Source organism: Notothenia rossii (genome assembly GCF_949606895.1).
Source record: "Notothenia rossii genome assembly, chromosome: 7".
NCBI lineage: Eukaryota > Metazoa > Chordata > Actinopteri > Perciformes > Nototheniidae > Notothenia > Notothenia rossii.
In genome coordinates this window covers 8,615,851-8,642,663 of record NC_136905.1, presented here as the reverse complement: position 1 = coordinate 8,642,663, position 26,813 = coordinate 8,615,851, and the positions used below count along the sequence as shown (strand labels likewise).

The following is a 26,813-nucleotide window of genomic DNA, read 5'->3' as shown; positions in this document are numbered from 1 at the left end:
TACATTACCACGGCTTCCACAGATGACATTTTTTTAAAATAGATTTATTGTCAAAGCATTTAATATATTCATTGCTATCGGGACGGGATGTTAAGAGCATTCCATGGAATATAACAAAAAGTGTTTCTGAAGTGAATGACCTACCCCACCTTTACGAGGCGAAAAACTGCTTTTATGAAACATTTTTTATTGAAAAGGCTGATTATAATTAGTTTTTTACGATCAGCTAATCAAAGAGTAGTGGCAGTTCTACTTTAATGGTACTTTCACTTATTTGGCCAACAAATGCTATGGCATGATTTGACTATATATTTGAGAGGGCCTTGTATCCCTCATGTTCGTGTTCCTTAACAGTTTTAAAAAATATATATAATTGAATAACGAATGTGAGACAGGAACTGTTTCATCACTTTATTAATGAGTTTAATTATTTATACCAACAAACAAAAACTGTCTCTCTCCCTCCATCCCTCTCTTTTCATCATCTCCTTTATCCAACCGTTCCGTTTACCAACTTTGACATTTACCCTCAGAAGAGAGATAAAAGCGCAGGGCCACAGCAAATTAAAAACAAAGTGTGACAGATCAGAAGATGGAAGAAAAAAACATTAAAAATAGCACATTTAATGAGCTCTTCATTTTTAGGAAAAAAGTCAGGAGTACTGAGAATAATGTCAATGGTCCACACACACACACACACACACACACACACACACACACACACACACACACACAAAGCATCTGTGAAGAATACACACATCCTAACACCTGTACACTCATACTAAACACAGTAAGCGAAACAGGAGACGGTCGGACACAGGAGATGATACATGTCAATGGACAGATTCATTATTTCCCCTTTCCTCCAGACACACACACACACACTCACACTCTCTCTCTCACACACACACTCACACAGGGTTATCCGTGCTCCCTCAACACCACGACCCTGTAGATCCAGAGGCTTGTAACATTCCCTTCACATTGAAGTTAAATGAAAAAACAGGAGTTCCACGTGTTGGCTCTTATGTGCATACACACGACAGCACTGATTGGAAAGCACACACACCAACGTCCGGATCTCTGTACAGTATCTTGGATGTGAAATCGTTTTGCATGTGACATAGTTGGACTCAAATTTGGAATAAAAAAAAAAAAAACCTCAATTATACCACCGCAGTGGAAACGAATCCCCCACCCCGCCCCAAAAAAACAACACAATACAATAAATAAAACAGTTATGACAACATTTATAGGGGGAAAGGGAAAGTGGTGAAAAGAGAAATGGAGGGAGAGAGAGTAAAAATGAAACATTTTGTTCTGTGTTTCCCCTCCTGAACCAGGGACTGAAATGAAATCGTATTTACAGACTGCGACTGAGGATAAACAGTCCGGACGCTGCTGCGCCGGTCTACTAGAGAAAAAAAATTACAAGGACAACAATATAATAACAATAAAAATAACAAAATAAAAGGTACTTGATATTTACAGTTTAGCAGTGAAAAAAGGAGGAGGAAAGAGGGAAGCAGAAGGGAGGAGGAGGAGGAGGAGGAGGAAGGGGAGGCTCCAAAAAGACGCCGGGTTTCAGGGTTTGAGCATCGTTTCTGTTTGGATTATTACTGAGATTAGTGGAAGCAATATAGTGTGGGCTGAACATGCACGTCTGAAAGACAACTGCCGACGGCGCAAATCATTCACCATCAGTTCCGACTAACACCACAGAGGGACGAGAAGAACATGATAGAAGCGTTGCACTGTTTGGGAAGAGGGTTTTCAGCCAGTCGGTCTGACAAACCAAATTCAGTCCTCCTCCTGCACGGTAACAACTGTGTGACATGAGGAGCCAGGTGAGCGGTGAAGGTGTCCGGAGTCTCTCTCTTGAGCCTGATCAACACAATCAAGCCCATAACAAACCACAAAGTGACATGATTAACGAGGTGGTGTTTATGACATGTGAGGCTTCTGTATTAGATGCAACTGGAGCCCCACATCCAACCTGTGTGTGACGTTATGATAACAGCTGGACTAACACAACTCGCCCCTTTGCTTCCGCTCTGCTCCCTTTTGGAGATGCAATAAGAGAAGCTCGTAGCTTAATCGATGAACACATGAGCTTATCGCGAAGAAACTGTGCACTCTACTCCCTCTCATTCACATAAAAGGCAGTCGAGGAGTTAATATTCAAAAGGAAACTTTTTAAAAAGACAGGCTGTGGTGCATTTCTTTTTTAATAAAATGTAAAAGCAACTCTAAAATCAGCCAATATATTCTGGGGTCAAAGTTGAAGATTAAAAAAAAAAAAGTCTCCACGTGGTCCCCGTGCCGCTGGATGAACTGACAATACTTGAGTAAATTGAAGGTAGAAAGAGGCCTAAAAGCCTCCAGGCTACACAGTGGGTCTTATAATCAAGTGTGTACACTACATGCGTGCCATTTATGACCCCACTAAAGATGATTGTCATTATTAGTCAGGCCTCTCACACGACCTTTCAACTCAAAAGCCAATCAGGACCCCATTTAATGGCACCACGGCCACACATAAAATACACCAATGCAAATAAAAATGAACATAAAAAGGGATAAAAGTCAGTTATAATACAGAGAAAATCCACATAACATGTACAACCCCCCCCGTCCTTTTTATCCCAATAAACCCAACCAATGTCGAGTTGATTTATTCTAACGGATGAGCTTCAGCGTATTTTAAACCCACGCTTGGCTCCCCAAATATCCTTAAAAAAGCCCACACCTTCCAGAAGCTAGCAGCCACAGAGTTTGCTTTCTATTGGAAATGGTAAAAGAGTCAGGGACAATAGCACTGCTGAGTGTGTGTGAAGTTATTTCTATTTTTAAAGAGGGGTTTTGGAGCCAGGAGGAAGGTTGAGAGGAAGAAGAGCAGAGGAGAGAAAGGGGAAGATGGGGGGGAAGACGAAAATAAAAGGATGGGAGGGGGGAGGTGCTCAGGTGCTGTTGTTGATGGATCCGGGTGCTGAGCTGGGCTGGGCGGTACTGTCTGACACACCGCCCTCTGCAGGGGGAGAGAGGGACAGCAGGGTCAGAAACACACCGTTCATATCGGATACTTTACTGCCTATCACCACATTATGTACGTCTACAAATCTAAATAAAAGTATTTCAGGTTATCTTTATTAAAGTAGCAAAGTCTACTCTGTCGGGTTTACAAATGGGCTGAAGTTCAGACGGCGGTTAAGCAGTTTTTCCGGAGGATTATATAGTCCATGAATGTGGGCCAATATTTTGATTCTCACACTAGTTACTATAGTTTTCAAATTGAACAAAGGGTTACTTGTAAATGGGGCTGGGAGACGATTACATATCACAATATTTATAACTCATATAAGTTTCAATAACTGTCTTTAGTGTTTTCATAGTGTCCATTTCTATATTCCTGTTTATATCAATAACATCACATTATTTAACTGTAATGCAGTCCAGCTTTAAATAACAGAAAGAAAAGACACATTGAATATTACAATATACAAAATGTCTTATCACTTATCACCCAGCCCTACTTATAATTATTTTACAGTATCAATTTGCTTAATGGACAATATACACATGAATAGCTGTATAGATCACATGTGTCAAACTCAAGGCCCGGGGGCCAAATCAGGCCCTTGGTGGATTTAATTTCGGCCCGCAGGATAATTTCTAATTACTATCAGATCTGGCCCGCCGGTATATTGCACGCACACCTTCACTCCATCCTGAGGGTCTCCTCAGTTCAGAGCCTGAGCCCAAACATTGATGACCTTGCACCCAAGATGAGATGCCAAGTATCTGAACTAGCATCACAGAGCAGCACCCTGAGTTTAATGGATGTTTCCTTCTGCACTTTCTTTCTCACGACAACAGGGCATGTTTGGTTTGTTCTTTGAGGAAAATAGTTTTTTTGAAGGTGTTGTTGGCCTGTGGAAAAATGTAATCATAAGAAATGACTCTGCAGATAGAGCCATAAGAAATGAATGCAACTGATTATTGAATGTTTAATGTTGTTTTTATAGGCAATAATTTAAGCTTTGTTAGTTCCAGGTTTAATATGTGCAATGAGTTCATTTCAATAAGTTTTGCAATAAACATTGAACCAGTCCGGCCCTCCACTAGTACCCATTTTTTTATTTTGGCCCACTGTGTATTTGAGTTTGAAACCCCTGCTCTAGATGGATAACACCTAAGAGTGTAATATTGAATTGAGATACATACCATGTGAGGCAGGCGATGTCTGTGCACGAGCGTGAGGAGGAATGAGTGTGGAGTTCAGCTGGGGCTGGATAGACAGCTCTGAGGAGAGAGAGGCAGCTTTAATGACACAGAAAACACTTTGGGTGCACTGAGACACTGCGTGAAGGTCTTTAGATTGAGTGAAGGCCTTTAGAGGACAACAGGGCTGCATGATTTGGGAAAGAAACGACAAATTGCGACTACTTTGACGGAGAGTGCATCGGCAAGGGAGACTATATTAAAACGATCACTGTGTGATTTGTTTTAAGGACAGATGGTAACCAAACAAATGTCTGTTAGGTAAGCCGAACATCCCGGCAAAACCATGATCATTTACTCCATTTGAACACATTTACCCTTTAACAAATATTATTTTAATGTAACTGTTATTTAGATTAATGATGTGACCATCTATGTTTCCGGAAGTTATTGAATTGCTCTTTTTACTGCACTGTTAGCGTACAGTTTTATTATGATGTTGCATTTTTGTAACTCTGGGATGAAGAATATATTATCTGATGCTTCCTGCGATTTGAATAGTGCACTAGTCGTTACTGCAATTTGAATTAGATTCCAATTAATTTTGCAGCCCTTTAGGACAACATCCAAGACACTCAGAGGAGCTGAAACAGAAGCAGAGTGACGTGGGAGGGGGGGGAGAGGAGATGAGATGAGGAGGAGAGGAGATGAGGAGAGAGGAGATGAGGAGATGAGAGGAGGAGAGTGACGTGGGAGGGGGGGGAGAGGAGATGAGAGGAGAAGAGAGGAGAGGAGATGAGGGGGAGGAGAGGAGAGTGACGTGGGAGGGGTGGGAGAGGAGAGGAGATGAGAGGAGACGAGGAGAGGAGATGAGGAGAGGAGAGGAGATGAGATGAGGAGATGAGATGAGGAGAGATGAGGAGAGGAGAGGAGAGTGACGTGGGAGGGGTGGGAGAGGAGATGAGATGAAGAGAGGAGGAGAGGAGATGAGGAGAGGAGGAGGGGTGAACTGACCGACGGGACTGAAGTTGAAGAGGAGCGGCAGTTCTCGCCCGCTGGGCAGGCGGGTGTTGGGCTGACGGAGCTCGTCGAAGAAGGCGTGCGAACACGCCTCCAGCGGAGACAGCCGGGTCACCGGCGTGTACTCCAGCAGCCGGGAGCACAGAGCGATGGCCTCGGGGGGCGTGCGAGGCTTAAACACCTGACAGGGGAGAGAGAGTCAGAGAGACACAGGGTTATTTATCGTAATTTTCGGACTATAAGCCGCGCCTTTTTTCGACCCTGCGGCTTATATAACGGTGCGGCTAATCTATGGATTTGTACAGCTAACGGCCACTAGGGGACCTCCTACAGGTTACAGTCCACCACCTTTAACTCTATGGGCTCTATGGCCGGTCCGCGCCCCCCACCTTTAAGCGGCGGGCTCCAGCAGGAAAAGCTGGAGGCCGGAAAAGAGTGAGACAGGTAGCGCGCAAAAGTAAAAGTGGAACCGAGAGTGGTACGAGAGACAGAACGAGAGCAAGACAGACAGACATTACGAGAGCGAGACAGTTTGTCCCCGTACCACTGGTGGAAAACCACTGCTGTAGATCACTGCCGGGACGTGCGCTGGGAGTTTGAAAGTTGAAAAGTGTGTGTGTCTGAAACGCTATGTGATACAGTACAGTTTACACAGCACATGTTCTGTAGCTACTATTGCACTAAATGGTAACACTTGAATACGTTATGCAAATATGCAACTGGTTTGTTGAAATGTTAATAAATGGGAGCTTCCTCAAACAGCCATCTCTTTCCCGACAATCCCCTCTGTGCACGAACCCTTACATATGGTAATTAAACATTAAAACACCTGCGGCTTATAGTCCAGTGCGGCTTATATATGTACACATCATTCAATTTAGCTGCTGCGGCTTATATTCAGGTGCGCCTTATAGTCCGGAAATTACGGTAGATTCAAGGCAAGGCAAGTTTATTTATAAGGCACCTTTCAACACAAGGCAATTCAAAGTGCTTTACAAACATGAAAGACATCACAGGGTATATGCAGGAATCCTGAAGTCAAACGTAATACCTTTTAAGACCTTTTTTAAGACCCTTCCCATATATTTTAAGACCTCATCGCATTTTTAATAGCCTTCATTTTCGCTAAATTGATCAATAAACTTTTAATACTTTTTAAGACCCCGCAGACACCCTGCATTAAGAAGGACAGCAGCAAGGGGAGGGAGGACTTCTCTTGTTGACACACAGATCGTTGTAGGACTGGGCGATCAGTTTTAAGAGCCATTTAAGACCTAAACCTTTATTAATGTTGAATGTTTTTACTATTGTTTGATTCTGTTCTGCGTTTCTTTTTGTGAAGTGCAATAAATAAATAAATAAGATATATTGACATTTGGTGGAAAATATCATTAGATTAGATATTCTCCAAGCCCAGCTCTTTCCCAAAGGATCGATTGTTTAACTTTCTTTCAGTAACTGATTTTAATGTATCCGAGTCCCCTGAATAAACACACGTCTTCAGAAAGAACAGATACACGACATCGGCTACAAATCTGATCTGGGGTAAGCCGGTACTATTTATTGTTACTATTAGGCAAACACTTGCTTTATTTACAGTCATAGTGCAACACTGCAGATAAAACATACTGGGGAGCAGCATCAGTTTACTCATATGTAGATAGAAACAAGTTCCTGGTTTTTTATGGTTCCTACATATGTTTATTTTTCCATAAAGAGCAAAAAACAACTTCAAGCTGATGTTTGGATAACGGCTATCCATTAATATTCTGCTGCAGCCGGGACGTACCTTTGTCCAGGGGTGTGCTTTGATCTGAGGGAATTTGAACTCTGTGTAGTTGGGGTTCATCTCCCGGATCTGCTCCCTCGTCGGTGTCCCGAGGACCTGAAGCACACGAAGGAAAAATGTATGTTCATTCAAATGAATTACAATCATTGGCGTGTTCTTCAAAATGTGGAGAAGGGGTTTTAAATGTGGAAAATAACAAAATGTATCCTTTGTTATATTAAGTGTAAAGCTTGCATTATCTTTCCAGGGCTACTGTTCTTTATTGAATACTATCTGTGTTGAAATATAAGTACACATTCATCGACTGGGGAGGTGTCAATGAATGTTTTACTACAGGTTGGATTTTGATTACGCAGCGCTCCAATTTAGAATAAATTCAAATAAACAAACCCACAAAAAACAAAGTAAACATTTCACTGGCTTAATATATTTTTCACATTTTCTATAGTATTGATGGAAGTTGTTTATTTTGGCAACTATTAGGTGACATCTCCTGAGGTACTTCTAAGCAAGACCAAATAAGATGTATAATTAATAAATGCAATCTGGACAAGGATAATCAAAACTAAAATGGATTGTTAACCAAATGTAAAATGAGTAATCTACCAGGTTGAATAGCTAAGTATAGTCTGTTTTTAAACCACATTTCCAGCAGTTTCCTCCCCAAAGCCAACACTGACAGTCGTTTGAATTCCGAACTTCCCTCCATGTCTCCTTTCATCTTGCCCCGTGCATCAGTTGGCGCTGTGCCAGTGTCTGTAGTCTTCCTCTCTTTACCTTAATGATCTCTACGAGCTGGTCCACCCCGCTGTCCCCGGGGAAGATGGGCTGGCCCAGCAGCAGCTCGGCCAGCACGCAGCCGGCCGACCAGATGTCGATGTTGGACGTGTAGTCGGTGGCTCCAAAGATGAGCTCCGGGGCGCGATAGTACCGCGAGCAGATATAGGAAACATTCGGCTCCCCCCGCACTAGCTGCTTCGCACTACAAGAGATAACAGAGATATATAGTTAGTGGTGGAAGAAGTATTAAGAGATTTGTAATAAGTCAAAGTACTAATACAACACTGTAAAAGTTGTGCATTGGTGTATTACTTCTACTAATACTTTTTTACGCTGCTATGGACAACCTTGCACTAATGTACATTCCCAAAGATATTGAAGTGACTGTTATTTTGTATATATATTGATTGTTGTGTTTTTATCTTAAATGTGGGCATATGTGTAAATGTTTCTGTTGATTGTGTGTATATATAGGATATACATATTTGTATTTTTGTATTCAGGATTGTGGGAAACGGTATCTCGATCTCTGTTTGTACACACAAACTGATTGACAATAAAGTTGACTTTGACTAAAGCAACAATTAAGTGCTGCATTGGAAATGTTACTGAAGTAAAACACAAGTACCCACGAAATATTAACAAAAACTAAAAATCTGTTTGTTTGTAGATGCTAATGAATTTTGATATAATTGGCTAATTGACAACGCTGTTCTCGTATACACCGTCTTTACAAGGTTTGTTTATATACACGTCAATCTCATATTTTAAATCTTATATAGTAAAGTAACTTAAAACTAAAGCAGGAAGAAGTATTAAGAGATTTGTATTAAGTAAAATTACTTATACAACACTCTAAAAATACAAGTTAAAGGTCCCATGTCACGGCCATTTCTACTGATCATAATTCCATTGTTGAGGTCTACTAGAATACATTTATACTGTTCAATGTTCAAAACTCACATTGGTTTCTCATACAGCATCTCTGTATAGTATGTGTATTCACTCTCTGTCCTAAACGGCTTGTTAGAGCTCCTGCTGCTGCCGCCCCCCCCCCCCCCCCCCCTCCTCCCTGTGAGCCCAGTGGCCGTCTGCGAGACAGCGAGACCCAGCCCGAACACACACACACACACCCCCGCCGCCTGGCAGGGAGTTTGTGTGTGTGCGCTCACACACCGACTCACAGCCTCGCCGCGTCCCGCCGTCTCAGGGAGACAGTTTGGCTTATTTAAAGATAGTGTACTTGCAGGACTCTTGCTGCTTTGAGCTTGTATCGTGGTCATGGTTGAATACACTTATTGTAAGTCACTTTGGATAAAAGCATCAGCTAAATGAAATGGAAATGTACGTAAAAGCTACAAGGCTGGTCAATTCAGAAAATGATATCCTTTTACTGTAACGCAGCTTTTAGAACCAGGAAAAGAAACGGCTAGAATATCACGGTATTCAAAATAAGAGATGATATCTAGTCTGATGTCACCCCGGCCTGAACCTTCATTTCCTTAATTTGTTTTCACAAAACCACAGCATGTCAAACGAAGACAGAGAGGTAAAAAGGACATATGACAGAGCTTCAGAAAAAGATGGCTACTCAAACCCTTTTTAACCTTCTTCAATTCCCTCTTATTTGTGTCTACTGATTAATGGACACTGTGTTAGGTGGTTATTTAGTATCCAGTTAGCTAAAAGCTTGTAAGGCAGATCTGTTAGTAGTAATGTTGTGTTAGATACTCTGTTAGACAGTTGTCAATAGCAAGTTAGCTAGTTGTCTATATTACGCTGAGTCTTAGTAGTTAAGTTAAGGTATGTTAGGCAGTTGGTTAGCAATATTTTAAAGTTGGCTCTTGTATTAGACAGTGGGTTAGTAGTAATTTAGCTAGTAACCAATGTGAGGCAGTTGGTTTGTAGTAATGTTAGGTTAGAAATTCATAGACAGTTAGCAAGTTAGCTATGTTAGAAAGTTGGTTAGGTTAGCCAATATCTTGGGCAGTTAGTCAGAAGTAATTTTAGGTTAGCCGATATGATGGACAGTTAATTGTAGCAAGTTAGCTAAAATATCAGGAAGTTGGTCAGAAGTAATGTTAAGTTAGCTATTGTGTTAGTCAGTGAGTTAGTAGCTCGTTAGCTAATATCTTGTTAGAAGCTTATAGCTAATACCTTATGTCATTTGGTTTGTAGTTATGTTAGCTAGTATGTTAGAAAGCAAGATACTATAGCTAGTTAGAAAGTTTGTAGCTAGTCTCTTAGACAATTGGTTTAGTAGCCTAGTAAATAAGCTAGTATTTAGTAGGGGTGTTGAAATTAATTGTTTCTACGATGCATCACGATGCGGACGTGGACGATTCTGCATCGATGCAGTTACAGCACATAATCGATTATAGCGTAGTAACGTCGCTTCCTGATTTTACGGTCGCGGCTTTAAAATATCGTTTTTTTTCTGTCACTTTAATATCAAATCGTTTGGTGACGCAGAGATCAGGGAACAGAAGTGACAACGGCACAGCGACACCAAACACGGAGCAGTCTGCTTTCTCCACCAACACAAGAACACCAGTCCAGTACATACTTGCCAACCTTGAGACCTCAGAAATCAGGTGCTAGTGTTTCGCCGGAGCTGTTAGATTAATATTAACATGCTTATTGTAGTTGTAAGTGCAATGCCTTGTGTGGGCTGGACCTGTAACCTGTATTTTACAGGAAAGGAGTGAGCAGAGAGTAGAGTAGTTGTCGATTCTTGTTCTGTGACTATCTGCTTTACCCTCTCAGACTTTCGGTTGCGCGCGCTACTAAAGAGACGTGTTACCATGGAAACCAAACAATGGTGTAGCTGTATTATAGTCCGAGTGGAAACAGTCCTGAGTAAATCTGATTTTGTCAGAAATCGGGAGAAATATGACCCCGGGAGGAAACCGGGAGAGGGCAATGAAATCGGGAGTCTCCCGCGAAAATCGGGAGGGTTGGCAAGTATGGTCCAGAACCAACAGCAGAAGAACCCGCTCTGAATCAGTCCGTGTCCCTGCGGCTCAGAGACACAGGGATTTATGTTTCAAAGAAATACTCGCGTTACAATCATGTCAGGTTTTTGGTGGATTTAGTTAAGTCTTGGAATGCAGAGTATGAATGTCCTCTTGCTATTTTCAGACGATAGGCTACGTGTGTAAAGTTTGTGAAGGCAGGACGAAAAAGCTTCCGCGATCACCATCTCCTCTCAGTTCCTCCAAACCCCGCCCCCTCCCTGAAAATAATGAGTGACAGGCTGATGGTAACCGGATAGAAACTTTATTATTCACTGATTGAGATATGATGAAGCTAACTTAATCTCCTACAATCATGGGATTGATGTAACAGTAAGACAGAGAATGTAAGTGTGCACCCACATGCAGTATTTTAGTTTTTATAATGCTGTTGTACTCCTGTTGTCTGCTGTGTTCAGACTCAAGTTATGTTTGTGATGCCACATTCAGGACATTCAGTGTCCTTTTTTAAACAGAAGACTGTTGCTAGAAGCTGCAGCTAGACTGCAGAAGCATTTGTTTTTTGTTTTTGAGGATGGAACAATTTCACACACAGATACTGCATAGGGATGCTAGAGCTATACAATTGATTTATTTTGGTTTGTAAATGAATGTCATGACATTTATGTTATGGATTTCTGAAGGACTTTCTAAATAATAAAAAGAGAGTTCATATGTATTTACTGCATGTATTCATTGATGAAAAAGAAGCCATGTGCAGTAATATAGAAAATTGCATTGGTATGAATCGTGGTGCATCGGGGGATCGAATCGGTGACAGGATAATCGTAATCGAATCGCGAGACCAGTGAAGATGCACAGCCCTAGTATTTAGACAGTTGGTTAATTTGTTTGCTTATATATTTGCCGGTTAGTGAGTGCTAAGTTAGTTAATATGTTCAGCAGTGAGTTAAAGGTAAACCCCCCCCCCTCCCCTCTTTATTATATATACTTTTTGTGTCTTTGTATTGTTTATTTATTTTTGTTTTGTCCTGTTAGTCTGTACAACCCTCTCTTACATTTTGGCTACATGGTCTGTTTTGGTTATAATTGTGGTTTGAACATTGTACGCCTTCAAGTGAAGACCTTCTATGTATGGTTTGTCAATTGATGTTCAATAGTAGAGACTAAGCTGAACACTAGTAGCTTTGAACTGTTCAATCTAACCTATCAATGTTGGAGCCTGGGACCTAAGATTGTCATCGTCATAACTACACTGTAGCTATGTACGTATGATTAATAAAAGCCTTGAACCTTGACATTTATTTTCTATGTGTCTTCAATAAAAAAATAAAATAAGATGGCTACACAAACCGACAGCTAAGTAAACACTGACACACAGACAGTCACAACAATGCACAGGATGATGGGAGACAGACTTGATGTCCACAGGCAGAGTCTGGTACTGACCTGCCAAAGTCACAGAGTTTGAGGATGGCCGTCTCCGGGTCCACCAGCAGGTTCTGGGGTTTGATGTCTCTGTGACACACGCCCTGGGAATGGATATAAGCCAGACTGCGGAACAGCTGGTACATGTACACCTGAGGGGGGGGGGGGGGGGGAGGGGAGAGAGTTAGCATCAACTCAGGCAGAAACATACAGATAAACCAGGAAGAAAAAGAAAAAAAGAGCTGTCAGGTGATCCCCCTGTTTGCATGTGAAGTCAGGTGACTCGTGACTCACAGGGAGGCTCCAGATCCCGATCAGAGTTCAACAATGGTACATTCACGCCTTATTTAAACCTTTTTAGTGCCACACTGGGTGCAATGTAATACCTCTTGTGTTATAATACTGGTCAAAGTATTGAAGTGTGTTGGAAAGCTTGTAGGAAGCTTGAATGACGGGTGTTGGTATAATTGATAATTACCAATATTAAAATAAATACAAATGTATTCCATGTCGATAATACACCAATGATAATGTTGTGTAAATATTTCAAAAACATTTATTTATGTTCTCACTCTGTATCCTAAATGCACAACAGCTGAAAAAAATAGACAAAAACCACAGTAAACCAATTTACCGTAAAAACAAATTCAAGTTTTCTTAGTAGTTGATAGAATTGTTATACTTTGGCAAGAATCAGTGGCGGACTGGCCATCGGGACGTTTGGGATGGGCCGGTACCTAAGTGGGCCGGTCGGACAATCACCCCCCCGGTTGACAATTTACTAGCGGTACTGAAGTGAGCCGGTCGAGATTACGGGGCTGATTTGTAGTCCCAGTACGCCCCTGGCAAGAATAATATTAAATATACAAATGTTCTATTAGTTCCACGCACTGTATAACATGTTCTAATCAATGTGTTGAATATGTAATATGTCATTAATGCATCTGGACCGATAAGTGGCAGAAAATGGATTGCTTAACCAATTGAAATGTAATTCATTCCATTGAGAACAATGAGCTTTCCAAGTCCTCTTTTCCATAAAAGGATATAACACAACGAGCACATAGTGCAACAAACTCAAAGGTTTATAGATATATACAGGGATGCAAACTCATCAGGTATGAAAAAGGTGACAAGGATCCGAGCCCCCCACCCCACGGAATATCGGCTTTAAAATGAGGAATAACAGAGGATGTTAGCCGTCAGAACGAATAAAGCAGTTAATAATAACAGAAACGCCAAAGAGTCACATCTAATATAAATATATAAAAGCATTTATTTTAATTGTGGAGCAGTCAGTTTATAATTTTGGCAGAACTGTTGAGCATTTTGAAAATGTATTTTCATGCCTCTGTGCAAGGCTTAGTCTTTCTATCTTTATAGCCACATGGCTTAAAGTAACTAAGTTCATAAACTCAAGTACTATACTTGGGCACAATGTTGAGATACTTGTAAGTATTTCAATGTTTTGCTACTTTGTTCTTCTACTCCACTACAGTTCAGAGGTACATGGTGTACTTTTCCTCCACTGCATGTATTTAATACCTTTAGTTACTTTACAGATGTGGATGAATGATGTGAAATATAATCAAGTGTTAAATCAGACTTTAGTTCCACCTGGAGTAAATCCAAAAGCTACCCTGCCTGCAGTATACAAAGTCATTCAAACTAGCTGCACCTTTACCAGCTTTGAGAACACTTTCATGATCAATCATTATAAAACATATCATATATATTATTCTGAAATGGACCAATCTGCAAAATGACTACTTTTACTGTCTCTACCTTCACTATATTTTCATGTACTTTTACTTGAGGAACATTTTGAATGCAGGATTGTTCCTACATTCTGGTACTTCTACTTTTACTCAAGTACAAGACCTGAGTACTTCTACTTTTACTCTAGTACCAGATCTATACTTATACCACCTCCGTTTATAGCCTATGAAAAAAACTATTAGAAAACGAAGGCTAAAGCTAACGTTAGCAGATAGTGACAATGTATGCTAGCTAGCTAAACGATAATATTGCCACAGAAAAACTTTTCAGTTCACATCACGCTCTGCAGCTCCGACAGGGAGCTCTGCTCTGAACACCTGAACAGCCCGTTCTAACAGCTGTTCACCAGCGGTCCAGTCTGTGCCACAGTGACTCCGGACGCACAGTTAATATTAACGAACGCACCCGTAGGTAATGTAGCTGCTGAAGCTAGACCATCATCTCGGAGCAGCAGAGCCTTATTATACATCCATGAGCAGAGCCGACAGGCAGGAAGACTCGAGCACACAGCTCGCACTTCATTATAATATATAAAAAAAGAACACCATGCGTGTCATGATGGCAAATAACAGCTCACGGCCGCACATTACTCCGGGTCCCAGCCCCCCCCATACCCCAAAAATATTTTTATTGCAGATCTACATGAATCACACAAACGACCTATTTTGGATTCAAAACGGCGAATTTCGCCGACAGGTGACAAGTTTGCATCCCTGTATACAACAGCTCCTTAAAGCCTGCAATTGGAGGCAAAAATACTCCAATGACTGCCTACAACATGCAAGAGACAATATCTAAGACTTCAACAACTAACAAGCAAGACTTTTGTTGATTTGAAAGAATTTGAAAGAATTTACCAATACCCACTTAATTAATTGCCTTGTATACATTCAGATACTTTAATGTAATTTCCCTTTGGACTGGAAGTCTCGTGTGACCTTAGCTGCCCCGAGCGAAGGCAGTGGTTCCTGAAATAGCATTATAAATGGCACGGAAAGCAGGAAGTAGTTGAAGTAAGAAGTATTGCTTGGAGTTGTTCAGACTTATGCTTAAACTTTGCTAATTTATTGTGAAAATAAATCACTAAATACACTTTGATGAGGACCAAGATAACATTTTTGAACTTTGGGAACTACTGAGCTGAGGCTTAGCTGACTTTAGTTGGGAAACCATATTACAAATTAAAAATCTTACACACCATCTGGCTCTATAATACAAGTTTGTATTTTTTTTGGCAGAGGCAGGAGCATCTGTGTGTGTCTGTAAGGTTTCTCATCACACACCAGTCACATCAATTTGTGCCCTAATTTTGTTTTCTGGATGCAGAGTGTTAAAGAAGCAGCTGTGTGGTGTCTGCAGCAGCCCGCAGTGGCATGGTATTTACAACAAAATAACATTAGGGGGGTAAAAACTCCCCCAGATGATGTACAACTAACCCCTATTTGACATTTGTCTAAACATCCTAGGTCAATGGTGATGTCCTTGTGTAAAAATGGCTCTCACTAATAAGTCTGCAGCCATTAAATGTGCCCGTGGAATGCCGACAGAAAGCATCTTAATATGACAAATCATCGCCATCACCATTATCTCGCCATTATTACCCACATGATGCAGTGACACAGACTAAAAGATGATTGCAGAGAAAATGATGAGTGAAGGATGCTGTTTAAAAAAGGCGAAGAGGAGGGCAGGGGTGAGGAAGAGGGAAACAATGACAGACACGGTGAAAACATTGAGTCCCAGGGGAGGGGAAGAGGGAAGAGATGGCACACTGAGATAGAAGTGTGTCGCTGGAGGACAGAGGGATGACAGAGCAGAGAGAAAGTGTGTGTGAGGGAGAGATCAGCATGCATCTCCGAGCCATGGGGGAGCAGCAGGCTGAGGAGGGGAAATGGGCCATGAGACAGCTATAATGTCCTCTGCTGCAGCAGACACAGTAAACACACAAACACTCTCTCCGAAATGAGCACCCTTTTAGACAGGGAGCCAAGTGTACTGCAAACAGATGAATTCCCTTGGGACCATCTTTCCCTTTCTGCCTCGATAATCCATAAACAGTGAGCTGAACCAACAGGAACATACTCGATCGTTTGTTACATCCTCAGGCAATTACTTAAATACGACCTTAAGTAACGGATGAAGCTCAAATCCAAACATTAGGATGTAAGTATCATCTATTCCATGTGATGTCGCAGAGTGTCTATTTTACAAAGACGTAAAAGCAGTAAGCACACAGATCTTCTGCCAAAGACGATACATTCTCCACCTTGTAAAGCAAAAGGCTTCTTAGCAGAAGTACTGTATCTGTCTTGTTTGGCAGTCTGGGTGTCAGGGGTTCCCAAAAACGAGTGAATGCACTGTGTTAAATTACAGCTAAAGGGCATTTCAGACGTGTTAATCCCACACAAAACCAATGATATCCATTCATTCCTGTTACTTTTGGATCGATAAACAGACAGGGGTTAAGACCTCTGCAAGCTTTGAGGAGTTCTTATGAGGACTTTGAGTGTAGTCAGAATGACCACACAGTTTATTTGCCTCTATGATTATGACAGCTTTTGTTCCATTTTGAGAATGTAAGTATTTAATCCCTGAATAACTGACTTTAATTAACCTTTTAATGCTTATAGTGGCATGGTGGGTGTATGTGTGTGTGTGTGTGTGTGTGTGTGTGTGTGTGTATATGTTTTGTGTGTGTACTGACCTTAACATAGATGATGGGGATGGTGGTCTTTGCCTTGTTGAAGTGCCGAGCCACCCTGTACACGGTCTCGGGAACGAAGTCCAGCACCAGATTCAAATACACCTCATCTTTCTGAGAAGGAGGGGAAAAAGGTTGTTTGATTATAGGTGGAAAGAGAAAGGGATGTAAGGAGTATAAAACCAATTTAATAAAATGTGTTGTGTGGTACATGGGGGGAGTAATAAGGCAACAAATAAATACTGTTTGCAGATTAGTTATCAGACTGCTTTTAAAAAGGACATAATGAAATATTTTTCTCATACTTTGGACTTATTTTCTTAAATGTCACCTATCCTGCTATTTTTAGGCAATAGCGTAGGTCTCATATATATATATACAAATATATAAAAAACATGTCTATGAAGTGTTTTGCTCAAAATACCAAACAGATCACCCATTCTAGCCATGCCTCATATCCCTCTATTTCACTTCCTGTTTCAAAAGTGATGACTTTGGGTATAAAGCTTTAAAATAAATAAAAAAGGAGGCGGCTGAGCTCATGCGGGACACGGCAGCTACTGTCTAAACTATATGACTATATGACGTCATATCGGAGGCAAATCTGGATCAGCTCCGTCGTAGCCCCGTTTTTAGAGATTTTGGGGGCGGGGGCGGTGGGGCGATTAATATTCGCCAGGGCTGTCCGATTTTGATCAAGGTCAGTTTCTGGCATCCCTACAACGGAGTGTAAATGATGACTAGGGATGGTTATCGCTAGGATTTTATCAATACCGGTACTGCTTATCGGTATCGTTATTTTTCGATACTCTTAGATACTTTTCAATAATTTGGTGCTAATAAACAAAAAAGAGACAAGGCGATGTGCCTGCAAGACTGCACCCAGGTAAACAAAACATATTACCCGTGTGCAGCAGCTAACCTGCCTGCGAGCCTTCGCTCAGGTCACCTTAACACACGGCGCGGCTGAAGCCCGCTAGCATTAGCACTATTAGCACTAGCAGTATCGCTAGCACCGTTTTAGATTCAATTAGTGTCTCGGTTGCAAATGCTTCATTAAGTTGCTTGGGTCACCCCCTTTACAAGCAACTAATTGAGTACATAGATTACACCTTGCACTATCGCCACTACATTTTTAAAAAGTGTACCCAGACCTTGGATCGCTTCGCTCTGTCCGCCATTCCTGCGGGAGTCTCACAACAATAATAAGAGCGCTGTTGAGAGAGATGAGGAGTGGCATTTACAGTGGCCTGAGGGGTCTCAAACCGGATACATCACACGGGATGAGGGTTCCCAACCAACCAGATTGGTTTAAAGTTAAAAAAAGGAAGTAGACGTAACAGATATACAGATAGCAGCACCGTTTGTCCAGCGGCTTAACGGTATACCGATACCGTCCAATCAGGTACCGGTATTGACTTAGTACCGGTTCTCGGTACCCATCCCTAATGATGACTGAATAGATTACAAGGGAGGATATTACAGCTTGTTAATGTAATACAGAGGCAAAAGTATTTAGTTTGTGTAGTGTTAAGTTCACAGGGTACGGATCAAAAGTCACAATTTGCCTGATACAGCTTGTGCTTTTTCTTAGATACATTTAGGAAAACCACAATTATAAGCCAACAATTCCTCAAAAGAGCTTGTACCTGTAAACCATTAAGTAAGAGTGGAACTCAATGTACAATAAGACCAGGATCAACTTGTCTGAAACGTGTCTATGAGTCATCACTGATGCATGCTGGGTGTGGAGGGAGAGTGCTTGGTCTAGAAACCTGATTCATGCTGCATTAAAACGTCACGTCAGTGCGTACACACCTTCTCTCCACTGGAGTAGAAGAAGTAACGTAGCCTCACAATGTTGCAGTGGTCCAATTTCCTCATAATTTGCAGCTCCCTATTCTGTAATGAAGAAAGGAAAGATAGGACTCATTACAAACATGCACAGGTCCATCAGTCAGGATGTATTCAACAAAGTGATTTGGGTCTACAACAAATCCATTACCACTTCTTTGTAGCTGCAACTTTAACAGTAATGATCTTGAATTTTTCGAATATAATGAACATTACACATACATAAAACGGTCAGTCTAGGTGGCAGATAGTGTACAATCAAATGATAAGGCATGTAAATAAACACAGGTCAGTATACAGATGATACAGGGATAACAAAGTACAGAAATCGTCAATAAATCTGAACGAATATGACGTGAGCTACTACACTTTATAATCGTATTCCTGTTGCCCCCCTCCCCGCCCCTGTCTTTGGTTTTATTGATCATTACCAACATTCTTTTTCAAAAACTCCATGAAGCACCCCCAAACAGTCATGATCTGGTTAGTGTAAGCTTCTCTAAACATACCTTGAACCTCTTGTCTTGGAGAACTTTCTTAATGGCCACCATCTCCTGGCTGTCGATGAGGCGAGCCTGGTAGACCACCCCAAAGGAGCCATTCCCTATAACCTTTATGTCTGTATAAGAGACTTCCTGTGGGCGGTCGGGGCCCTGGCCGGGTGTGGCTACCACCGTCGTCACCTTGCCACTGTCTCCTGTGGGCAGAAAACACACCTTCTTAGAAAAAGCCTAAATGACACCCAAGTTACATAATGTAAAATAGTTCTGTGTTTTTAAACGTTTGTTTTACTTTTATGTATGCACCACGACACCAAGTCAAATTCCTCGTACGTGTCAACCTACCTGGTAATAAACCTGTTTCTGATTCTGATAACGTGAAAAGTATGGATATTTTTGTAATAAAAACCCCAATATTTTTCTTTGATGAACAGAAGTTTAGACGAGTGAGAAGCCAAGTGAAACGACCCTCTACAGTTCGGCTATTAATCCAGTTTCCCTGAGAGAGAGATTTAACGTCAACAAGCCCTCCCCACGTCTCTAAATGGTTGTGACCAATCTGGTGGCTCCCCAGACACACACTGGCTGCTGGTAATGAGCTGCTGATACTTCACACAACAATGTCCCGCTGCCCCACTGAGTGAAACCAGCTCCAACCTCTTTATAAACAGGAGAAACACATATGGTGCAGCTCGACAGATGTGCAATGCATCTCATTTTATTGTCAACTACTGTATTGGCTTCTAATGATCATCACCAAAAAAAGAATCTGAATGAAATGACTATTGCAACATAACGTTTCGCTGTGGTGCTCTCCTTTTGTCTTGTGTTATAAATCCAGCACACCTCTTGCTGGGCAGAGACACCGCTCACTGGGCGTCACATCTGTACTACAATTTAGAACATCAGCAGCCATTTCAAACAGTTCAGCCCAATCTGACCATAGTCGTCCCGGCTTATGTTTGATATAGGTTGATATGCAGATTATATTTTCTTATCAAATACCTTTGTAGGTTTTCTTTCAGCAAATATTTACACAATGAGAATGTTGACCATTGGTCATCAGGAATGTGTATTCATTGACTAAGTGGGTAAAGGCAAATAAAAGCTATAACATTCTCATAAATCCAGAAAATGACATCGCTTTATATTGGGAGGGATGAAACCCTCTGTAATGGTCATGCAGAGCACACCGCACACAGTGACATGTGTTCTCTGCATTTAACCCATCCTAGTACCAGGAGTCTAGTACTAGGAGCAGTGGGCAGCTATTGTACAGCGCCCGGGGAGCAATGTCATTTCATGTAATTAAAACGTATAAAACCAGTAAAAAGACACCACCTACGCTATTACAATAGTACAGTGACCACCAACTGGCGGCCCGCGGGCCACAACCGGCCCGCACGACGGGGGTGACTGTGGCGTTGGCGGAGTGGTTACTGCGTTCGGCCCCCACCCATTTTTTTTAAACAACGTCTCGTGAGTAAGGTGCAGTACCGGAGTCCAACAGAGAGGCAGCAGCTGCGGGTCAGTAGACTGCGTAATGCGAAACCTTCTCTGCCTTGAAGAAGAAGTGATTCTTCGTTGTGAAGAGTCTGGTTAATGCGCTCCGCACCACAGCAGTGGCCCCGCTGCGACAGAGTCCAACAGAGAGGCAGGCGCTGCGGGACAGTAGCCTAGAAGCAGGGTTGGGTTGTAACGGAATACATGTAACGGTGTTACGTAATCAGTATACAAAAATCAAGTAGGCTAACTGTATTCAGCTGGCGTTACATTTGAAAAACAAGTAATCTGATTACAGTCACTGTCGTAAACCTGAAGTGAATATATTTTGGAATACTTATTGGAATTATTGGTGGAAAAGTTTCTTCACAAAATGTAATATTCATTACCGGCAGAACTGTGTGCACACTGCACAGCGCTGCAGCATGTCTGAGCCAGAGAGAGATGCAGCGTGTCTCTCAGGCCCCGCCCCCGCATGCAGATGAGAGAGAGAGATCTCTTTTAAAATATATTGAAAGTTAGAAACGGAGATGGTTAGATCAAATGCGCAAGATAACGTTTATGTAGCATTTATTTATTGTCGAAAAGATGACATTTCATAACGGGATCAAAGTGAATGACCTGCTGCCGCTGAATGCATGGGGCAAGTGACTGGAAAAAGTTTTAAAAGTTATTACATCGTTTCAGATAATAATAATAATAATAATAATAATAATAATAATGATAATTCATTCTATTTAGGGGCGCCTTTCAAAGCACCCAAGGATGCCTTACAATTCATAACATATTCCAAGGAAAGGTTTTAAGACAGTACAAAGAATGCAGTCCGGGTGATGTTTTTTATGTGGGGTGCAGATGAGAGGGAGCTGTCCAGAATGACACCAAGATGTTGTGTTTGTGCTCTTGATGAGCCATTAAAACAGTAAAATAAGTGTCTCCTGTGCACCAAAACATACCCATCTGTTATGAAAAAATAAAGTATTCCAAAAGTAATCTGAATACGTGTTTGTTTAAGACAAGCAACTGTAACTGTATTCTGATTACTTTCAGAGCATGTATTCAGTATTCAGTGACTGATTACATTTACAAAGTAACCCTCCCAACCCTGCCTAGAAGTGATCCTTCGTTAGCGTGAAGACTCTGCTAAGCTTTATGCGGTTTTCCCCCCCCCCACCCCACCGGCCAACAACTTCAAAATTCTGGGCTATATAGAAATCGCTGGCCCGCGATAGTGTCTATTGGATACATTTTGGCCCTTGGACAAATGTAGTTGGTGATCCCTGCAATATTATATTATCTGAGACGTTAACTAGCCTCGTATCAGGGTATCAATATAATATCAACACATCGCCCAGCCGTAGCTATAAGTGTTTCTTAAGGATGTAAAATACAGGTACAGATATTCTTATTATTTATGACGGAGTATTTGTCCGTGTGCAAATCAGGCAAAGTGAGATGTTTAAGATCTGACAGCTCTCGTTAGGGTCAAGTTGCCGCTCAGTGTTTGTTGCGCCTGTGTCGGGTCAAGACTGATTTGACAAATCGGCACCACGAGCAATGACACTAGAAGGGGAAGAACAGCAGAGAAGAGGCCCATTGCCAAAAGGCTTGTCAGAGCCTGTGATCAACATGATGTGGACAGTAGCACACCCAGAAGTGCTCCTATTTCCTGAGCTTGCTCACTTCGCCTGTCTCAACAGGACCCCTCCTGATCTCTAGCAGGTCTCCGAGTCTCAAAATGGAGTCAGACTATGAAGCATTTGGGGCTCTCCCATGAATTGACAAAAAAAACAAGACAATATTTTGGCTTCATCAACTGCTATTTCTGTCTGTATAAAAAATATAATCATAAAACCAAAATAAGCTAACCAATTGACTCGTGGGGACAAAAGACGATTGTGTAATTTGGTAATTTTCTAGCCTGAAATGTTTCAAGGTTGTTAGTTAACGGCCGATAGCTTATCCACATGATTGGCCTACATCCGACCCCCCCCCCCCCCCCCTTCAGGGCAGCGCAAAATATTCATCTTTAGAGATCAGTCACTTTGTGGTTCCTGCTAATTCCTGTATCCTCAAAACAATGTTCCTCTGTTTTGCATCACTTTCACACTCTTTTTTAAACAAGTTAAGTCAGAGGGGAGCACGTTAAATATGGAGCAGCTGTGGCATGATAGTGCCTTGAATAATGAATGCAAAGATGAGCACTTTGCCCAGCTGTCAGTGAATGGCTTTGGTTTCTCATACGTCAGCACACGCCTGATGAGTAAGAGGAATGGGATGAGCACAATCACACCCACACTAACAAGCAATTAGCTTGGAGCACCTTTGGAAGTGTAAAACACAGGCACACTTTTAACTTGATGAAATGATCTGCAATTGCAACAAGTACTTTGTCATTAGTGGACACCTCGTCTGATGAGGGATTTACTCTGGGTGTTGCTTGGATAAATCACTCCAAAGCTATTTGAGCCTTAATCCATACGCCTAAAGGTTTCCCCTCCTCCGCAATATAAGATGCATTAACTGACCATACATCAAACATGATCACATTAAATACAAATAACTACATTTGTTGATAAGGAGCCTTAAGTTAAGCAGTTCACATCCACATTTAGCCCCCAAACAGACGCTCTTGCAATGCACTGATCCTACTTGTTCCCTTCAATACCTCAACTCAACCGGATTAGCACTTGGCCTTGACAGATATCAAGTGCTGATAATGTACTCTCTTTTTCCTACATATCAAATCTATATTCCACCCTGCATGGATCATTTATAAAGTGAGGTCAAATGAGGCAGGGGATTGACATGACTGCTCAGGCACCTTCATATAATAGTGATAATGACATTGATGGAGAATTTGAATTGAATGTGGATTAGTCCAGCTTCACTGTCACAAAACTTTGACTTAACTAAGCAAGAGTTTCTTGATATAAGATGAGTCTCATGCATATATGCTCGCTAATAACAGATTATTTGTCACTTTACATTTACCGTTAGCAACCTAAAAGCTTTGATTTGCAAAATAATGTATCTCTGGTCAGGCTTAGCTGATCTTTGTCACCTCTTGCTTTAAATAATGACATTAAATGTTTATCAATATCGTCAAAGACACCATTGACATCATTTTTTGTTTCTGTTCTCAGTGTGATTTAATTGTTGCTTGTTAACGCTACCCGTTAATAAAGAAAGGTTATTCCTTCACTGCTGCACCAGAGTCATTGATTAAATCACTTTAACATGCTGCCAAGTCATCTGACAACAATAAATAGAGGTTAATAGTGACATCTTTCTTGTGTGATTGGCAGTATTGGAACAATCACTGAGAGCAGAGGTTGCAGAAAGTGACCTTATTAACATTGCTGCTGCTGCACAATATCTAACCATGTCCGAGCAGGCAAACTGCCTCAAGCTCGGTTTTTCCCCATACACAGTCAAACGTGGAGCCCGGGGTTTTCGGATGCATCTCATACAGAAGATGCCTTAGTTTTGGGTGCTTTAGTCTGGCCGTGGCCAAAAGGCAAAAGGGAAGAGATATTTTCAGAGCTAGCCAGTTAGTGTTAATTTAGTCTAAAAGAGAACTTTTATTGAGCTTCTGCTGGGCCCAGGCAATCAAGTAAAAAAGATTTTGGAGAGTGAAAACTAAAACTAGGAAACAGAGAGCATAAAATAAAAAGCAATGTATGTGAATTAGGGTTTTGGTAATCAGGTAACCCGATTGAATTTTCTTTCAACCTGTAAAATGTGTTTTGGCCAAGAAAGTGCCAGCGATGCGTTTGCCCCGCCACAGTCCCTCTTGCTGAGATGACAGCGATGCTTGGTAATGGACGCTTGAATTTGTCAACGGCCTTCAAAGTCTTCATCGGGAATTTGAGCAAAATATACCCAGAGTGGGCCAAACTGGGTCGTAGAACCTTTTACTTTTTATTGTGGCAACCATGTTAACATGTGAGTGCAAACAATCAACCTTACGCATCACCACACCAGAGGAGAGCTAATACATTACAGCGGGGTTCCTTCATGCAGAGGTCTTATAAGAAGTCAAATGAGCCACCCAACCCATGAGTCAGTTATGGGTTAAAGTTAAACTCTGTTTGCTTTTAAAGAGTTATTATTCGAGGCAATTTGTTTTTTTATCTATAAAATGGGTGATAGGGAATGGAAATTATTTCATTTTGAAGTCGTCAGAACATAATTAAATGTTATGTGCCTGTTTATGCACGGGTCTTACTGGACTTAATTTATTTTAAATAAAATGTAGGCAATAAGCAAATTAATATGGTAATAAATATGAATGCCCCAACCACAATCTTTATTTGACCGGCATATGATTTTTTTCAAGCTTAATAGACACAGATAATATTTCACTAGAATGTCTCATTTGTCAGGGACCTTTAAATCTTCCAGGAAGGGAAACCATTTTTAAATAGAAACCCTGTGTGATTAGAGCAAATCACCTGATGGAGATCTGCTGATGGGCTGCATGTACTAACCTACAAGCTAAGCCTCACTACACAGCAGCTTAAGACAACTTTGACTTTCAGTCAATTTCTTTGTTATTTCAACTGTTCTTAGAATTACTTGTCAGGGGCCAAATAACTGCATTTCCCCCCCCCCCCCCTATTTAAACACATATTGTCTTTAGTCTTTCCATGTATGTTCTTTTGAAAACCTCTGTCCAACCCCGCTTATCTTCAGCTCACTGCTACATGACCCCTGAGCATTCTGCATGTTCCTGTCATCACATCAGTAAAACAACTGGAGGGACTTTGCTGTTGGCAGAGCAGGGTTTCTAGTAGGGGCCTCAAAATGGTGAGCATATTAACCATCAGACAGGCTACTTAAGAGAATAATAGCTTCATCTAAGGTGTACAGAAATGTACAAACATTTAGAACTTCATCTTTAAAAGGATGCCAACCCAGTTGAAAAGGTAAAGAGGCAAACCAAGGTTTACCAAACTGTTTCCACAACACTAAACTAGAATTCTCACTTTCTTGCTGAAAGATGGCCTAGTATGGACATAAGTACTGTACCAGCTGTTTAAATATGTGCATTGATTCTTTCATTATGCACCAGTGTAGGCATCAACATTAGTTGTGACATTAAGTTAGGTTAGATATGGTTGCCATATGCTTATACATTATAATCTGGAACTCTTTGGTATATTTCCACTGATTTAAATGTCCACTCCTGCAGGCTACCACACGACGTTTGGTATCGCTACCCTAGTCTGGCAAAAAAACTCTGTTCAATATGAGACTGGGCCGAGGACGACGCCTAAAAAGTTAGACTGGATCATTTAAACCTACTCTTTGCAAATGTTAGCAGGCTAACTAGCTTCCACATCTGATATTAATGACGAATACATTTGACCAACGGCTTACACCAACTCTATTCTTGGGTTTCAATGCAGAAATAAGGGTTAGGCAATGTTGCCGAAAACATTTACATAACATGTTTTACCTTCAAAATATGGATGTTTTAGTTCCACGCTTGCCATCAGCAGCTAACGATCATGTTAGCTATGCGATAAAAGCCCTTGATCGTAATGGTTCGTTAATGAAAAACACAGCTAACGTTAGCAGCTAGCTTGAGTTAGCTAACGAGCTAACTGCTTGCTGGCTAAGGGTTAGCTTCGCGACAATGATCGACACTAAGTACACTCCGGCACATTTATCTAAAAATAACCCTCAACCCGGGTCTTTGTAATAATATGTATATTGCTCTTGGGGTATACAAATGTAAAAAATAATACTCACTAGGCAGTTTCAGATTCCCGAAGCTCGTCGAGCTGGTTCCACTGGCTGTTGAAGCCCCAGTCTTTCCTGTCGAGCTCCCACCGGCTGCTGCTGATCCGGCACCGGCTGCAGCGGACCCGGGAGCTCCGGGAGGCTCAGCGAAGGAGCTGGTCCTGGGCCGCCCGCTGCCGCTCATATTTGTATGAACTAAAGCCGGGGCAAGGTTGGACGTTATTCGTGGCCAGACCGGCACAAACTTAAGCTATATATATGTGTATTTTAATATTCGGTATGAATATAAACTACACTTACAGCGTTCTGTATAGGTTGCCCGTCTCCCCCTTTCTTCCTCTGTAGAACGGTGATGGTGGGGGGACTGGGGAGTTGACGCACAACTACGTAAAGCGCGCAAGGGTTTCTGGGGGAATGAGTCATTGGGTCTGAGAGTGCACACTACTGTACATTCGAGTTTAGGACGGAAATCACAGTTTTATTGCTTAATATCAGAATGATAATTGTTTGAA

General features: G+C 41.5%; 1 protein-coding gene across 1 annotated transcript; it reads right to left on the bottom strand.

Annotated features, from left to right (window-relative positions):
- Positions 1–397: 397 nt before the first annotated feature.
- On the bottom strand, positions 398–26,747 carry gsk3ab (glycogen synthase kinase 3 alpha b). The gene is made up of 11 exons (XM_079692335.1): positions 26,602–26,747; positions 26,311–26,496; positions 19,057–19,244; positions 18,512–18,595; positions 16,697–16,807; positions 12,235–12,365; positions 7,808–8,012; positions 7,031–7,126; positions 5,236–5,422; positions 4,225–4,302; positions 398–3,028 (listed from the first exon to the last, which is right to left on the bottom strand). Exons 2-11 carry the CDS (start codon positions 26,483–26,485, stop codon positions 2,961–2,963), a joined length of 1,323 nt encoding a protein of 440 aa, XP_079548461.1. The 5' UTR covers positions 26,486–26,496; positions 26,602–26,747; the 3' UTR covers positions 398–2,960.
- Positions 26,748–26,813: the final 66 nt, after the last annotated feature.

Bases quoted from the DNA above. Each gene is read 5' to 3' on its own strand.
- gsk3ab (XM_079692335.1), bottom strand. From the start codon at position 26,485: ATGAGCGGCAGCGGGCGGCCCAGGACCAGCTCCTTCGCTGAGCCTCCC. The intron at 12,366-16,696 runs GTCAGTACACAC...CCCCCCCCTCAG, and splicing joins TCCCCATCATCTATGTTAAG to GTGTACATGTACCAGCTGTT. The intron at 8,013-12,234 runs GTCAGTACCAGA...TATCTCTTGTAG, and splicing joins AAACTCTGTGACTTTGGCAG to TGCGAAGCAGCTAGTGCGGG.